The sequence below is a fragment of the Notothenia rossii genome, assembly GCF_949606895.1.
Source record: "Notothenia rossii genome assembly, chromosome: 11".
Taxonomy (NCBI): Eukaryota; Metazoa; Chordata; class Actinopteri; order Perciformes; family Nototheniidae; genus Notothenia; species Notothenia rossii.
The window spans coordinates 48,971,463-48,985,121 of NC_136910.1; the positions used below are offsets into that span (position 1 = coordinate 48,971,463).

Here is a 13,659-nt window from a genome sequence, read left to right on the forward strand (position 1 = left end):
CTTACTGTATGTGTCTCAACCTCAAACACATCAACCTCAGCAATCAAAACTCAATTGGAGCAAAACAAAGAGTTTTTGAGTCTCATGATCTTCCCCTTTTTGGGGGGTGGGGGGGGAATCAATATAGCACGGTACAACATTATCTTGTGTGGCAATATTGTGGTGGAAGGATGGAAGTATTGTTTGTTTTATCATATCAAATGTTAAACCTTTTGGTAACGGATGCTTTTTCTGTCCACTAGATGGTGTTGAGTTTTTCCAGTGAGGTCATAGGTGAAGGGGTTGGCAGGAAATTGGTCAAGACGAAGATGGGAGTCAAACTGCATGATTTGCAGTTGAAAAGAAAGGTAATCAATCAGAGAATATGATATAGTAATATTCAGCATACCGCAAACACGGGGGCCCACTCAGCTTATTTTCAACTACATGTTTATTAAGTCTGGTTTCAGTAATCTTGCATGCACCCCTGCTTGGATGCTGTAAAACATGGTTTGATTACTTTTAGAAATGTAAAGTAATGGCTCAGATAACCAATCATTTTGGATAAAACTCTCGAGAGGATCAAATGAAAACATGGAGGAGGAGGAGGTAGAGAGGAAGAGGCAGGCCTGAATAATGGAGGGCCAGCGCCTGCAGTAACCTGACCTGCAGCCTCTGATCTGTGGTGTCTGATGTCAGCGACCAGACTGCTGCTGCCTCCACAGGAAGCGCTGGTGATAACAAGTTACTCTAGGAGAACATGTTGCACTGAAAATATACAGAATAAAGATGGTTTTGTTATACTAAATTAACGTAAAACATAAAAAAAAACTAAAAATAGCAGGTGTCATAGCACGTCTTGGCATTTACATGTGACTAGTTAAAGTGAAATATTGAAATATCCTAAACATATGCAAAGCATTTATATTCATCAAAACACTAATTGAATCACAAACAACAGGTCAAGTGAAACTATAATTTATATTTCTGAGAAATAGTCAACAATACAGATATATGATGACATATATTCTACTTTAATTTATTAACGAACAAAATGCAGTTCCAATGTAATATATTTAAAGTGTTAAAATTGTCCAATCATAGTGGATCACATGATGGTGAAGAACCTGACCTTTGTGGTATCCCATTATAGGAATGTGAAGTCGTATATGACGTAAGAAAATTGACCAGACAAACTCTAAAATTACGGGCACAAAAATACAAATTCAGTGAGCTCATTTTGGTTACTTATCGGTTTAACAATAATATTTAAGAGTAGCTAGCATAACAAGAAGAGCAATCATAATTAAAGCCACTGTGTAGAATCTCAGAAGTAAAAAAAGACAGAATGGGGTGAAATGAACAGATTCTTTACCAAGATTGTCTTAAACTACGGAAGCCCAAAGATTCAAATGAGAAGAAGAACATCTAGTGATCCATTTCTCCATTCAATCCAAACACAATGTACATGAATTCATTATTATAACTCACCTAAAAGAAAACAAATGGTTTTATTCATGTTTAGAACATGTGGTAATGGTTCACTTCAGCCTCTTGTGGGCAAAAAGGAATTACAACAAAGAAAAACTTAGAAGAAAAAAAAAGAGACATTGAAACAAAGGAAAGAAAACAATTAAGATTTGAAATAGAAAATAGATCACCAGAATGTTCTTTCTTGCCTCTTATGGCTTCCGTATGCATTTATATTAACTATGCCCTCTGAAGAATATCAAATATTCTTTAATCCCATTAAAAGTCTACACATCTAAACCTAAAGTTCTGGATTCAAAGCCTTATTTCCTGGAAGCATCAATCTGTACCCTGAGCCTGACCTCTGAGCTACCCTGATTGACAGAAAGCAGAAAGACAGATGTGGACTTCGAGTTTTAATAACCCAAGGCCTGCAGCGGCCCGAAAAGAAAGAACTGTGGAGAAGCTTCTCAAAACAAGCAGATAATCTGTTTGAGATCAACAATTTTCAAGGTCTGGCAAGATATAAACTAAAATGCAGAACATTACAAAGGGCTTCAAAATTATAATATTGTAACGAACTGACATATTAGGGAGATGTGTTAGAGATTAAAAGGAGGTCAATGAAATCCGACACCTGAATCAAATTCAGTAGAGGAGATTCAACCACGTTGCCTCTTTCCGTATTCACCAACCATCTGTTGTGTCCCATAGAAACAATACTGAACTGGTCATTCAAGTACAAACAGACAGACACATATAGAGATAATCATAAAAGTCCTGTCTTTCAATCATTAAAACATCCAGTTCAGGTGATATAGAGAGTTTCCTGTCTACATTCTGTGGTATGTTCCTGGTAGGCGGGTTTCCACGAGGCAGAGGAGCGATCACGTGACCCTGAAACCGGGAATGGAGAGGCTGCCCCGTCACAATGAAAACAGCTGTTTTTAATATATCGCAGTCTCGCTGAATTGCAAGATGTGCCCCGAGCTTCAGCAAATCCCCGTTACTGGTACATTCATCAGAGCCGTCCAGATAATCCAAGAAGTTGTCATTCTTCGGTCCAGAAGCCTATTTCTTTTTTTTTATAAAGTGGTTCATTTATTTCAATGCTCGTACCAGGCCCAGGATTCACCGCATGACAAAGTGTACTCTCTGAATGGACAATAAGAACCCATCAATCCTCCACGACTGCCCCCTCCCTCCTCATTTCCTCAAAGTCTTTGTAGTCCAACGTTTCGGCTCTCTCCCTCTCTTCCTACTGGTCGTCATCATATTTCTGAAGAGCGTCCTGCAGCTTGGCGGTGATCTTCTGGAAGAATCCGATCTGCTCTTGGAGGTGGTGCTGCATCTGCGAGCGGAAGTCCCGTACGCGTGTGCGGTGGAAGTGCTGAATCTCTGCCAGTGTGGCGCAAGAAATGATGTTGCAGCGATCGTGGAGCTCGCCTTCCTGCTTTGGACAGTCTTTCACCTTGGTCAGTGCACCTGGAACAAAAGGGAAAAGGTTGAAAGGCTTAAACAAATTCAAAACGACATTGCAAAGTAATAGAACGCCATTTTTAAATCGCAACCGCAATAACAAAATCTGATGTTTGGGTCATACGCTATAATGATTTATTGTTTGTGTGCATTTAATAATGCATAAAATAAGGAACTTTAAGGGGAAAAAATGCATACTGAAACAATCCACAGTTGTAATTATTGGTCTCTAAACCATCACAATTCTAGTATTTTCCCAAATGGCTCTAAAAGGACGGCAAATTCTCCAAGCTGACCATGACATTTCTTTTATATTACGTAAACAAACTGGTTATTGCATACTTTTTCCATGAGCCTTGAAGTTACCCAACACCCAGCCATGACTCACAAAGTCTGACTGAAAATTCAAAAGGGGAAGAAGAAGTAGAGTTTGAAAAAAGACTGTTGGGGAAATGATGAGCTAGCTTTAAGCCTGGCCACGGCTCTCCACCCTGACCTCGCTGACCTCTCATTTTGATCTCTTTCTCACATGTCGGAAACACTCACCTGCACAAGTACACTAACAAAGTGAAATTAGCTTGGACTTTGTCCCCTTTGCTGCCAAGGCGATTACAAAGCTGTAATCTGAACTCTTGTACTGTTGGCTGGTGGGAAAACTTGTTCAGCTCTGAAACAGTCTGAACCCCCTCCCTCACACATACACACAGCCCCCCCCCTTAGTCTTCTTCTTCCTACTTCTCTTCAACTGTATCACTGGGAGGAAGGAGGAAAAGAGGGAGAAGAAACGGGGAGGAGGAGGGGAAACTAATCCTGAGAGCGCTCCATTTTGCATTCCTGCAGTCCCAGGGCAACATTGGACAAGAGGCCCAGGAATCTCTCCACTCATTTAAATCAGATGTAGCCTTTGAACCTCACAGACAGAACCAGCAATTGTAGGATGATACTGTACATGGGCGTTTATGTTAACAGAGATTTCCACCAATAGAGCCAAGCAGCTAATCTGTGGAGCAATGAGGCCATGTTTTTGTAATTTGTTTAATGGAGAAACATACAGGGCTGTATGACATAGATAGAAATGTGTGGCATGCAGACGAGAGGAGAAAGAAAAAAGAGAAACGTTTACGTGAAATGTGAGACTAGTCTTTTCTTTGTGTTCTAAAGAAAAGGAGTTTTGAGGAAAAAAAAAAAGTCTTGTGTAAGCATTTTTCCCTCCATGGTGATCCTTCAACTAATTGGCTGTTATGGAAACTGTCACTAAACCAGACGTCTTTTGTTCAAGGTAGTTATTTCACAATGATGACAGAAGTGCAGACTTTGCATTGTGGGGATGATGGATCCTCAGCAGACAGAGAAGTGTGCTGAGCAACAGCCAGTAATGGATTACTCAGAGTCAGTTCTTCTTTCCGTCAATGACTCCCTTTGTATAACCCCTAAACACGCTCGTCAATTAGTTTGCAACTGAACACATGCATGTTGCAATATGTTGTTGCTCTTTTGAGTTGGTTTGTCTATAGCTAGAGACAGAATCACTAGCCAAGTTTCTAAATGTTGCTTATAATATTTAAGATTCTTTAAGGAATCAGTTTCAGAGCTAGTTTAGTTTCATTTAGTTTCTATGTCCCATGCATGGTTGGGTCATCATCTGCCTTTTTTGCATAATTTTACATGAGAAAGCATGAGCTCATACTCCATAGAGACATTCATATTAATTTCCTTTTAATACCGGAAATAAGTAGTCAATTTCATTTACTGAAAGCATATTACTCAACAACAAATAGATAGTAAGTAACGGTATCTTCCAGTGCGGCAGAAGTCAGGGAATGGTTCAAAGGTGTTAGAAATTAGACGACAACGCATTACTTATCAATCAGAAATAGGCGCTGCCAGTCACGGGGACTATTGGAATTCAGACCGTGTTTCCATAGTTCCCAGCTGTGATTCTGTCGAGAGAACAGGGCTCAGCAGACTAGAAACAGTGCCTCTAGGTTTTGGCTAACGTCAGGACTTTGTGTGCCAGGAGCAACTCCCTCCTCCCAACCTGCAAGCTACTAACAAGCTAACTCTTCTGCGAGTCCTTTGTACACGTCTGTATGTGTTTTCCTGTGAGCGAGAACAGGCTTTCGCAGTATCCAGAATGTTACAATGCACTGGCCATGGGTTTCAGTTTTCAACTATGCAGTAAATGAAAACAGATGTTGAAACAGTTAGAATCTGGGTTTCTGTGAATTGTCTCCCTTATTATTGACATGATAATACATTGTGGGCTCTGCTAAATGGATGCTTAATGGTAACATCGTTAATTACTGCGTATAATCCCAGTTAAGAATTGTGTTACTCTTTTGTTTCAGAAGTGATTATACACAGCCTGAAGCTGAGAGCGACAGGCCTTGTGTTGTTATGATCCTCCCTGAATTCAAACCCTCCACCCTGCAGATGCATCTTAGTCATTACCTCATCTCCATTTGACGATAACCTATGACCTCACTGGTGATAAATGTGCTAGGTCCTGTATCTGCTTAATTTCTTGCAAACTCTTTATGGGGTATGTTCAGTATGTTTCTTCCTGGGTCCTATGTAGATGTGTTTTTGTGAAAAAAAGTGAAAAATGGGGACAACCATTTCTAAAGTTGGGCCAGTATTGAGCGGGAGCACTGCAGCCAATGTAGTCCTATCAGACGATTCAGCACTATCGATGTACTTCAACTAAAGTACTTATTTTTTGCCACTAACAGGCTCAGATTGTCTTTATACGTTTCTAACAACATTTAAAAAATGACCCGACAGGCACTTTTTTTTTAAGTGGCAATGTCAGAACACATACATGCTCAGAGTGGAACTGCCCAATAGGAAAACATTGAAGCACCTTTTGCGGCTTCTGGCTCAAAAATGTAACAATTTTTAAAAAAGGGTCCAGGTTGAAAAATACAAAAGTAACTCTTTAAAGAGTTCAGACTCTGGACTCTTATTTACATCCAATATAAATTAAGTATGTATGCAAATGAGCTAAGTGTGTTAACTTAATGCGTTTGGCAAGCATGGTGGTTCTGGTTTCAGAGAACACACACACACACACACACACACACACACACACACACACACACACACACACACACACACACACACACACACACACACACACACACACACACAGTTTCCTACCTTTCTGGACATGGATGATGTCAGGGAAATTGGCCAGGTGTCCTCTGTAGAGGTCCAGCAGGTCAGAAATAGGAGCCAGGTCACGGCGCGGCTGCTCAGCAAAATACTCTCCCACCTGCTCGTAGGCCTCTCCGGTGTAGGCGATGGCTCTGTTCAGACCCCCCGAGTAGGCCTGCAGGTCCAGCTCGAATGCCTGCCCGAGGAGAGCAAAGGACTGCCCCACTTTCTGGTACTCCTTCTTGAAGCCTGTAATCTGCTTGCGAGCGAAGTCATTGATGGTGACGTTCACAACCACGATGTTCTCGTCCATCCTCTTGGTGAAGGACTTGAAGCCTTCGATCTTGCTCTCCACTTCCTGGAGATCAAGCGGGACGGCAGGCGTACTAAAAACACAAAGAGGGTCATTATAGACCTTATTTTGAAAGTCCTTTATGATTTTTTTTCATTTAAACATGACATCATCTGTATTTATTATTCCTCTGTTCTACTTATCTCATCCTCGCTATCAGGCACTCCCTACGAGGAAAGCCTTTAGTTACAGCAGAGTGAAACCGGGATACAGATAACAGCGTCTCACTAAAGGGCAAATATCCTTTACTGTTAGTTTATACTAGAGGTGCACCGAATGGGAAATTCTTGGCCGAAACCGATACCGAAAATAGGAAACAGTTGGCCGAAAACCGAATGCCGAAAGGCCGAAAATGATGACTAGAAATATATACAGTATATATATATATATATGTATATATATATATATATATATATATATATATATATATATATATATATATATGTATATATATATATATATATAATGTATATATATATATATGTATATATATATATATATATAATGTATACATTTTTTACCAATGTTGTTCAGCTGCCTGATTATGGAAAAATAAATGATTATGGCAAAACTTAACTTAAATAATAATCACTATTATGGGTCCATAAAACATTTATTCAGCACTTTTGAATGCATACAGTACATTAATTCCAAGTCAAGTGCATTTTCTTTTCTCTGTAGGATAACTACAACAAAGTGCATTCAGAACAAAGCCAAGGTGCTTTAAAACTGCATAAACATCTAGGCCAGTAGGCCTACAACAAAATAGTGTAAATAAAGACTTTAACAGCCAGGCCTTCAACAACAACAAATGCACCTATAAGTTTGGTAACCTAACGTGTTGTTGTGATGACGTAATCAAAACGTGGCGGCAAGCACGGCGCGCGACCATGCTCGCGGCTGGCTCACAGCCAACATGTCTGCCGCTTGGAGATATTTCAAAATATCAGAGAAAGAGGCGCGGATTGCGATTTGTAAAACGTGTTCAGCTGACATTTCTCGAGGGGGTGTAACTGCAAAGACTTTCACCACTTCGGGATTACTCCACCACTTGAAATCAAAACACCCGGACAAATATGCGGAGTATGATCAACGTAACCCTGTTCTCTGACATTCGCTGCCGAAAGGGCCTTTTTAACCATTTTCGGCCGATAATTTTCGGTGCATCCCTAGTTTAAATACCATTGTATAAGGTATTTGAGGTGGATACAATTACAGAAACATCTGACACAATACCATGATGAAGCACCACAAACCCGATTTATATCTCATTGACAGAGTATGAACAACAATATTACATCATAAGCTTCAGTGTGTAGCAACGTGTGAAGGGCTGTTATTTATGGTTTTTGGTAAACCTTCTTTCCTTGAGCCTACCACATATTGTACTTCAGTTACTGATTGCCTACATTTCCCAGAATGCCTCTTACAATCTCCAAATAAAGGGCAGTAACATTATTCAGTGGCTGGTTTTAGAGTCATCGCTCTGTTGATGACAATAGAGTGAGGAAACTGATAAGGTCATGAACGTGGTCCTTACTGAAAATCTGATCTGTTTTAAAGCAGCAATGCATTATGGGCTACTAGGCGTTCTTATTGAAGAAGAATACAAGTCGGTCTGTATGCCTCATAAACAATGAATTTCTCCTTGTTTGATTGATCAATGCCCTTGTTTATGGGTTGTAAGTGTTTGATTTAGATTATTTAAACCAAAGGCTTTTCATTGAGTGTTCAATGTTTTTTTTATAAGCTTGTAATAAAAAACAAGATTTCAATTTTAGAGCCACAAGCTCTGCAGTACTTATCCAAGCCTCCTACCTGATTGTCAGGAAAAAATTTGAACCGACCAATTCGTCTCGCTCGGCCTTCCTCTTGCCCATCTTCCAGGCCTTCTCGTCTGCTCCGCATGTAAGGAAATGCTGGAAAACGTCGCAGCGTGCCAGCACTGGATGGGTGATCATGTGGTTCATCCACCAGATCAGACCCTTCCTCCGCTTGGAGATGAAGTCTTCCTCAAAGCGACCGGTGGCCTGCTTCTCGGGAAGGTGGGGTACGGAGATGACCGGGAAGCGCTCAACGAGCCGAGCATACAGCCAGTCAAAGTGCTTATACCTGCAGGGGTGATGGAAAATAACACAGGTTGGAAGATTTATTGGAAAGATTAGTTGGGAATGATGTGTATTAGCAAGTAAACAGCAAAACAAAGGAAGTTAGATGGAATGAAAAAGAAGGAAGGATGTAGGGAGAGCAAGTGTAAGGACTTTTTTCCCCAAAGACCAAGTAAAAACTAATGTGAGGGAGTGAGTGTTGGTTTAAATGACAGCCCTACTGACAGGGAAACAATGTGAAAGGTGCAGAGGGAATCTCAGAAAGGAAAGAGGAGATTCCTGAGGACTCCAGAGGGCAAAAGGCCACAGTCAGCTCTGTTTTTGCCATTTTGTGGGAACAATTGTGGCTACAGGAAAAGCCGCAGAAACATGTATGGGGGCCGGGGGATCCGGTGGAGAAATTAGTTTGGAAACCCCCAGAGGAGGAAGAGAAGGAGGAAGGTACCTGCGGTTGACTTGTACATTGGTGTGCGTCGGGGTCAGGCCGTAAGACATGTAGCTCTTCATGCCTTTGAACTTGGTCTGCTTGGTGGGGTCGTCAATGGTGCACATGAACGGATAAGGGTCCTCCTGCCACTCTGGTCCGTTTTTGCCCATCACCACGCAGATCCTGTCCCCGTCCTTAACGAAAGCAGATGCTTCCCCCAGCAGGAAGGCCTCCCCTCCGGACTTGACAAAGGTGGAGAACCTGTTGAGGTTCCTCCCTACTGTTGCTGAGCTCTTGGCCTGATGCTGATGCTGCTGGGAGCTGTCGCGCCGCCCGGGCAAAGAGGAGGTGACGGGGTACAAAGGGGGCGAGGTGCCCATACCCTGAGCCGCATCGGTCGGAGAGCTGTCATCCCAATCGTCGTCCCAGTCGTCATCACTGCCCTGGCTGGTGTGGAAGCTGCCCCCCCCACTGCCACCACTGCCAGCCCCGAGTCCTCTCTGAGACTCCGGGGACGTGTAGGAGGTGTGAGTGGGCGTCACGGCTTTGGCTTTGGGCGAGGAGAGGCCGTTGTTATTGGTGTTGGAGGTGATTTGGTCCCTGGTGATCTCCACATATGAGGCAGGGAAGAGGCCAGCCTCCCCCCTGCTGTTCTCCCCTTCCAGCCAGCCGTCCAGCTCCTCCTCGCTGAACAGAGTCACCAGCTCATTCTCTGTTATGGAGATCTCTCCTGGGTTTTCAGAGTGGAAGTCGTACAAAACTTTGGCCTTTAACGCCATAGTTCTAAAATCACATATGTTTATTTGTTCACTAGTTCCTGTCTTTGTTTATTTCAAGGACTTTTATTTTACCCCCCCGGATCAAACCTTTAAGAGCTCTTTTAAATGTGGAGGTTTAGATCATTTAGCGGAAGCAACAATTGGGACTACTTTTTCCACTTCAAAGCCAGGCTTGCATCGAAGACCCATGCATAAAAGGACAAGGGGAGAAAGACACGGGCTTGTACCCGACACCCACCTCCTCTCGCCGCTCCTCTCAGATATCATTTGTTTCCATGCAGAACTTAATCCAAGTCGGAAAAATACGGAGGAAACCTGTATACCGGGTGTGTTCTCTCCGAGGAAAGATGCCGGTTAGAGTTTGAAGTTGACGAACTTGCGACGGCTGTGTCTCTGCTTTAGTCCTACGGATAAGAGGGGGAGAGTCCTGTTTTTTCCTCCTCCTCTCTCCGAGATGCTTGTAAATTAAAGGCACCAGTCCTAACACGTAGTAGACTGGCTGACTAACGGAGGGTGGAGCCAGGAGCAAGTTTAGTCAAGCCACTGAATTCATACATGGAAAAAACCCACATAAACTCATTTTAAAAGCTACATCACGTAAATAAATATACTGTCACTACGTCACCAACTACACTTTGAACACTTAATAGTAAGTGTTACTCGTATACAACATATATTATTCATTATTTTAATCTGATTCATTATTTGATTAGCTTAGTAAATAATTATATCTGCTTTAAAAGTTAATTGAGAGTAAATGATGTACAATTGCATACACATTAAGTGTAATGGACTTTTATATTTTATATTTCCTTTGCTTTATGTATTGTGTGGCATTTTAGACCTAATTCATGACAGACACGCATAAAAACTCTGTCTAATATTTTTTCCACAAAAAAGGATAAATACAAATGAATCTGCTCCTTCCCTTTATTATAAAACATAAAATATGAATAAGCAAATGGATTACTTTTAAAGGTTCAAAACTGGATTTGACTTCACTGAAGAGTTCATTGTCAGAGGCTTCAGGCTTTTTCATCCTTTCATTAAAGATAGCTGCAGATTTGATTGCACCACCTCTTACTTCTCTTTTTAACCTCTCCCTCAGCACAAACACGATTCCAAAAATATGGAAGTCAGCTTATGTCCTGCCTTTACTAAAAGGAGGGGCGCCCACCTTATTAAATAATTATAGACCCATCTCTAAATTGCCAGTTCTGGCCAAGGTTCTTGAATGCCTAGTGAGTGAGCAGGTAAAGTTGTCATCCTATGTAAACATCAGTCAGGTTTCAGAAAGCAACATAGCACCATCACTGCGACAATGAAAGTGGTAAATGATATTGCGGGTATCTTAGACAAAAAGCAGAGTTGTGCAGCTCTATTTATTGACCTTTCCAAAGCGTTCGATACCGTCGATCATCATATCCTGAAGCAGAGGCTGGCCAGTGTTGGCATATCCAGCCATGCAGTAGGGTGATTTGTGAACTACCTCTCTGAAAGGTCCCAATGTGTTCAGTTTGATGGGCTCACTTCTAAGTGGTTAAACATTACAAATGGTGTAGCCTACCACAAGATTATGTTTTAAGTCCAATTTTATTCTCCATCTCAACAGTTTACGTGATGTATTGTGCAGGTCCCCTGAACTTGAACACAGAGAAGCCTTAAACCTCAAACTCTGGAAATGCACATTGAAGGCCTACAACTCAATTGGAGAAACAAAAAAGCTAAATATATGGTGGAAGTTACCCATATTTAATTTAGCTAAATATCTGGCAACTACAAAAATATTACCATAACGGGTTTTTTTTCGGGCATGTGCCATTTAAAAAAAGAAATATTGATATTGTTAAATGTTAGTAGAATATAACTGTTCTATCATGATCCCCCACTATCATTTTTGGGATTACAATACAATCAATTATAATGTATTATAACTAAATATAAAATACTACTATCTCAAATATAATTTTAAATATAATATATATATTTATGTGATATACTATAATATAGTATGATCATATATCATAGGATATTTTAATATAATGTAATGCAATTTATCATAATATATCGTAATAAAGAATATAATATAATATATATGCGGCCGCTAGAGGTCAGTGTTACACCACTATCAGATGGGACAGCGACATATTATGGAACATTAGAGTGTGTTCATCTGTCTTCAGACAAACCACATTCACCATGCACAAGAACTAAGCTCCGACACTTCATAAACATGTCTCATACTTAACCTTGTCACTATAAATGAAAACAGTGAGTCCAGGCAGGTTCATCACATCTTCCTCATTCATGGACGTTCGTCAGCCACTGCAAACTGAGGGAAATGTTCATCTTGTTACGACGAATTAATTCTTAAATGTTTGACTACATATCATAAATATAAAATCAGACGTAGAGCTTTTTTAATCAACACATTCTCTGTCTGGAGAAGCTTTCCTATGGACACAAACTAACGTGAAGCTCGTTTTAACTTTAACTCGCTTCAACTCACGCCGCTGTGTAGACGGGAAGTGTGTACAAGTCACTTATCCAGCTGTGTGTTATTGGTGTGTAAGTTCATAGTGTAGCCTACAGAGAAACACGCAGAGAAAAGGAGATGTTGCTAATTTTGCAAAAAAAATATATAACTCACTTGCCTACAAATAAAAGTACAATTAATATAACATTTAAATATATGCTCATTTGGTCTTTTGTATGCACAATGTATTTCTCGTTGGCCTATTCATATATGGGTACTCACAATGAGTTGCAATACACTATATAGGTTGTTTTATACATTAGAAAATATAGACTTGACTTGAATATCGATTGATTTTTTTGAATCACAATAACTTTTATAACTACGCTTGCTGTTATAAATGACTTTTGGGGGCTTCGATATTTACAATATGCAAGTAGTAAGTTAAAGGGGACCTATCATGCAAAATGCACTTTTGTACGTCTTTTATACATGAATATGTGTCCCCGGTGCGTCAGGGAACTCACCAAGTGTCAGAAAACACAACCCTGTCTCTTTTCCTCCATACCCAAATCTCTAAAAACGGGGCTGCAACGGATCTGATACAGACTGATACAGATTTGAAATATCTCTGACATCAGAAACAAGGAGCTCCGCCTATAGAGAACCGCAGTGACGCGTCCTAAAACCCGGAAGTAAACTTCTTCCGGTTCCTTCGTCAAAAACCAATGCAAATTCTCCATAGGATTTTGGAAAATAGCTCGAAATAAGGTCTGTGGTTGACACACATTTAAGAGAGAGATCACGTTTTGTTCAGCCAGATAATCTCCACATGTCAACCCTACTTTTATAATTTTTGAATCATAAATCTAGTCGCTAAAAGCGAAATGCTAACGTTATGCTATAAACGAACTACAAGCCAGTACAGCACCAGGGTCGCACGACTTCAACGTCACGCCAACTTAAGATCGTTTCAACTGACATGCACTGAAACTGCACTTTGAACACTTTAAATATATTAACATTTTAAACTGTATACCCCGGTTATCTAGGCCCTTTTTGTTTTGTTTAATGTATACCACGTTTATATAGGCCCTTTTTGTTTTGTTTTATGTATACATGTCACACTGTGGGAAACGATATTTCGATATTTCTGGATGTATAACGCATGTAGAACTTTTGACAATAAAGCTGACTTTGACTTTTGCGTGCTTGCATATTTTGACAAAGCTTTTCATTTTAGCCACACTGAATTTAACTAGAAGTCATGGCTGTGTCAATTACCAGTCTGATATCGTTTTACAAAGATGGCAAGAAGAGTGTAGATAGAGGAGAGAACCACTACAAGTCAGGACACGTTACAGTGCAGCTTAGATGAAGGTGTGCTTACCGGTGTTGTCAGGGCTAGCATGAGGGACAAGGTTTATAGTGTC

The 13,659-nt window shown here is 40.6% G+C and overlaps 1 protein-coding gene across 1 annotated transcript; it reads right to left on the reverse strand.

The window, feature by feature from the left end:
• Positions 1–941: 941 nt before the first annotated feature.
• LOC307024144 (sorting nexin-18-like) lies at positions 942–10,198 on the reverse strand. Its single transcript, XM_079658001.1, has 4 exons — positions 8,990–10,198; positions 8,255–8,548; positions 6,088–6,470; positions 942–2,934 (listed from the first exon to the last, which is right to left on the reverse strand). The coding sequence occupies exons 1-4, from the start codon at positions 9,748–9,750 to the stop codon at positions 2,708–2,710; spliced, it is 1,665 nt and encodes a 554-aa protein (XP_079514127.1). The 5' UTR covers positions 9,751–10,198; the 3' UTR covers positions 942–2,707.
• Positions 10,199–13,659: the final 3,461 nt, after the last annotated feature.